This window comes from Cotesia glomerata, unplaced genomic scaffold (genome assembly GCF_020080835.1).
Source record: "Cotesia glomerata isolate CgM1 unplaced genomic scaffold, MPM_Cglom_v2.3 scaffold_578, whole genome shotgun sequence".
In the NCBI taxonomy this organism is placed as follows: domain Eukaryota; kingdom Metazoa; phylum Arthropoda; class Insecta; order Hymenoptera; family Braconidae; genus Cotesia; species Cotesia glomerata.
In genome coordinates this window covers 783-4,663 of record NW_025404213.1, presented here as the reverse complement: position 1 = coordinate 4,663, position 3,881 = coordinate 783, and the positions used below count along the sequence as shown (strand labels likewise).

At 33.1% G+C, this 3,881-nt stretch overlaps 1 protein-coding gene across 1 annotated transcript; it reads left to right on the top strand.

The window, feature by feature from the left end:
- Positions 1-315: 315 nt before the first annotated feature.
- Positions 316-872, top strand: LOC123274702. Its single transcript, XM_044742433.1, has 2 exons — positions 316-648; positions 733-872. Exons 1-2 carry the CDS (start codon positions 477-479, stop codon positions 870-872), a joined length of 312 nt encoding a protein of 103 aa, XP_044598368.1. The 5' UTR covers positions 316-476.
- The last annotated feature ends 3,009 nt before the right edge of the window (positions 873-3,881 follow it).

The following is a 3,881-nucleotide window of genomic DNA, read 5'->3' as shown; positions in this document are numbered from 1 at the left end:
TATATATATACCAGCCTGTTGGAATTCAGGAGCATATTGCCGCTGCCCGGCCTGCTGACGTAGTTCCTGGAAACATGGTGCCTGTGGCTGCTAGAGCTCTGCCAGCTAGAATATTCGAAAACCTTGGAATTGAGGAACCTGGTAACATGAACCGTGGCAACGGGGAAGCTGGTAACATGGACCCTGGCGTTGAGGAACCTGCTTACATGAACCGTGGTTATGAGGAAGCTGGCAACATGGACCCTGGAGTTGAAGCACCTGCTTACATGAACCCTGGTGATGGGGAAGCTGGTAAAATGGACCCTGGAGTTGAAGAACCTGCTTACATGATCCCTGGTGATGGGGAACCCGGTAACATGAATCCTGGAGTTGAGGAACCTGCTAACAGGAACCCTGGTGAGGGAGAACCTACTAACATGAACCGTGGTGACGGGGAAGATGGTAACATGAACCCTGGAGTTGAGTAACCTGCTAACATGAACCCTGGTGAGGGGAAACCTGCTAACATGAAACCTGAAAACGCGGAAGCTGATGACATGAACCATGGAGGTGAGAAAGCTAACGACATGAACCCTGGAGACGAACCTGTTGCTCGCCAGCCCGTGGCTTTAAACCATTCAAGAGCTTGGCGATTAATCGAAAAAATCAGTAATTTTGTTAAAAATAAATGCATTTATCAATTTTTACAACGAAAATTTTTACAATTAGCAAATTGTTACTTTTATTTTGTAGATCGCGATAGCTCGAGCTTAACTGCGCACGGATTGATTTGGACAATTTGTTTTAATGAAGCACTAAGCTACGTCATTAAACCGTGCCATCATGCATCCATTGGAAAGCAGTGTGCTCTACAGCTTTTAAGGCCATTTTAGGAGGGTACCCCCCACTTTTTTAAAAGTAAAATGGCGCCACCTGGTGGCCAGTCCGGGTACTAAAAAAGTCCCTAGCACGTGAAAATTTTCTAAATTAAATAAAAAATATAAATAATTATTGAATATAAAAAAAAATGAATACTAAAAATAATTAAAAAAATTGCTGTATATTTTGAAATAAAAAAAAATATATAACATTGACAGAATTATTTAAATCAACGATAAGCAGTTGTAAAGACCTTGAACTGTCAACGCCGTATTTATTTTTGATATTATTAAAAAATAATGGAGCGATTGATAAAAAAAAGACCAACGTAGCTCGAATTCTACAAAAATTAAAAATATATAAAAAATAACTTACAATTATTATCCCAACACAGATGGATGAAGCTTAAAAAATAAATTTCATGTTTACATTTTGCATTTAGTACCTTTATGACAGCTGTAAGCAATATGCTCGTAATCGTTCGGCGCATGCCCGATGCATAACCGTCGTAGAGGGAAAAATTAAATTAAATAGATTGTTTTATTTTTTATATAAATTAAAATATCTCAGAAACTACGCAAAAGTAGTCGAGACATGCAGTGAATGAAATTTAGAGAATTAAATTACAAACAAAATAAGCCAAACTTGATATCTCTACGACCAATAGTTTACGAAATATTAATTTTTTAATAAAAAAAAAAACGCGGTTCCGCTCAAGTGCTCATAAACAAATAGCTGTAACTCCGCGAAAAATCAATTGATTTACATTTTTTTTTAATTATAGCTTTTTTTGTCTTCTATAAACAAAAAAATCAGCTAAGCTCAAAAAAATTTTTTTGAATTTATTTGAATAATTTTTAGTTTTTTGAATTTCTGCATTAAAAAATAGTTAGAATTAGAAAAAAATTATTTTTTTTTCATATCAAAATTTTCTCCGCAACAGAGAATCGATATGAAAAAAAAAAAATTTTGAAAAAAAAATTTTTTTAGTGCGAAAATTTAGTTAACAAGTTTAAAAAAATATGAGCACTACGGGGACTCGATGTCCGATCCCCGATCCGAGACAGTGCACGTGCGCCATTCCCCTCAAACCGTTGTCGGATAAAAATGGGGGAAATAATTATAATTTGAGGCAAATAATAACAATAGTAAGCGGCCGCTTAGAAGCTCGGAGTTATTTCTATTTTGTAACTTTTTTTTTTTTGTCTTAAGTAACTTTAAAAAATCCCATAATATAGGTATCAATCGATTCCAAATTTCATGAATCGTCCAGAAAACCTATCGACAAAAGATCGATCTTTAAAATGTTAACTAATTTTTTTTTTTATAATAAAATAAGTTAAACTTTTAAAAAATCAATTCGACAATATCCTATCGTGTGAACTTTTTTTTTTTAATATTTCTATTTGTTTGAAAAAATAGTTAGTTAACAATTAAAAAATCGATTCGGCAATATAGGTATGAATTGATTCCAAATTTCCAAATGAGTTAATCATCTTTCAGAAATTCGATTTTTTTCATGAAGAGCTCAAAATCTTCGTATATAGGTGCAATTTTAGGCACCCAGGTATTAACGAAATTAGCGGGAAGTTGCAGAGATGGCCTTTAGGGTCAACCGTTTTCCTTATTTTTTTTTTTAATTTTTCCATTTGTTAAAAAAAATTGGTAGTGAATAATTAAAAACTTGTTTCTACAATGTAAAATAGATAAGTTTATTGATATAAGGGATTAACCGTTTAATTTGCTCCGCATTTACATCGGTTTGAATCCGTTAAGTTTAGTTATTATTCGGTCAGTTACGCACTTTTTCCTGCGGGAAACTGGAAAGACGTTAACCGTAAATTAAAGTGTAAAATTTCAATAAGTAGTTTATAAGTGTTAAATAAAATTATTGTGAAACGTGTAACTTCCTGATTGCTGCTGTTCTGATAAAGACCAACTACACGAATCTCGAGTCGTTCTTTACTGAGAAAGCAGCCCTTGATCATCCATTCCTGGCCCTCAAATTCAACATCCAGACTCGAGAGCGCTTCCAGCCGCCCTTCAAGGCCCGAATCAGTAAGGAACAAGTCATCTAACGGTAAGTGGAAAGTAATTTATTAAATTCAAGAAAATCAAATCTCTACGAAAATTCTCAGTCTCTTCAAAAGGCGTGGTATTTCGTCTCTCGAAAGCTCCCACAAAAAATAATTTAACAACGAGAATTAAAACCCCTCGTTGTGTATTCTTAATAGTTAGTCCGATCCTCCACCGTTACTTCGCTACCGCATTTTTAACGCCTTCAGACATAACAATAGTTAGAATTAGAAAAAAATTATTTTTTTTTCATACCAAAATTTTCCTCGCAACAGAGAATCGATATGAAAAAAAAAATTTTTTTAGTGCGAAAATTTAGTTAACAAGTTTAAAAAAATATGAGCTCTACGGGGACTCGATGTCCGATCCCCGATCCGAGACAGTGTACGTGCGCCATTCCCCTCAAACCGTTGTCGGATAAAAATGGGGGAAATAATTATAATTTGAGGCAAATAATAACAATAGTAAGCGGCCGCTTAGAAGCTCGGAGTTATTTCTATTTTTTAACTTTTTGTTTTTTTCTAAGTCTTAATTAACTTCAAAAAAATCGATCCCATAATATAGGTATCAATCGATTCCAAATTTCATGAATCGTCCAGAAAACCTATCGACAAAAGATCGATTTTTAAAATGTTAACTAATTTTTTTTTTTATAAAATAAGTTAAACTTTTAAAAAATCAATTCGACAATGTAGGTATCAAACGATTCAGAATTTCATGAATCGTAAAGATATCCTATCGTGTGGATAAACTTTTTTTAAAAAAATTTTCCTATTTTTCTATTTGTTCAAAAGAATAGTTAGTTAACAATTAAAAATTTTTTTCGACAATGTAGATATTAAACGATTAAAAATTTTATCAATTGTGGAGATATCCTATCTTATGGAGAACTTCTTTTTTTTTTAATTTTTTTATTTGTTTAAAAAAATTGTTAGTTAACAATTAAA

Coding starts and splice junctions, on each gene's coding strand:
- LOC123274702 (XM_044742433.1), top strand. CDS start 477: ATGAACCCTGGTGAGGGGAAACCTGCTAACATGAAACCTGAAAACGCG. Junction 649..732: donor GCGATTAATCGAAAAAATCA/GTAATTTTGTTA, acceptor TTTATTTTGTAG/ATCGCGATAGCTCGAGCTTA.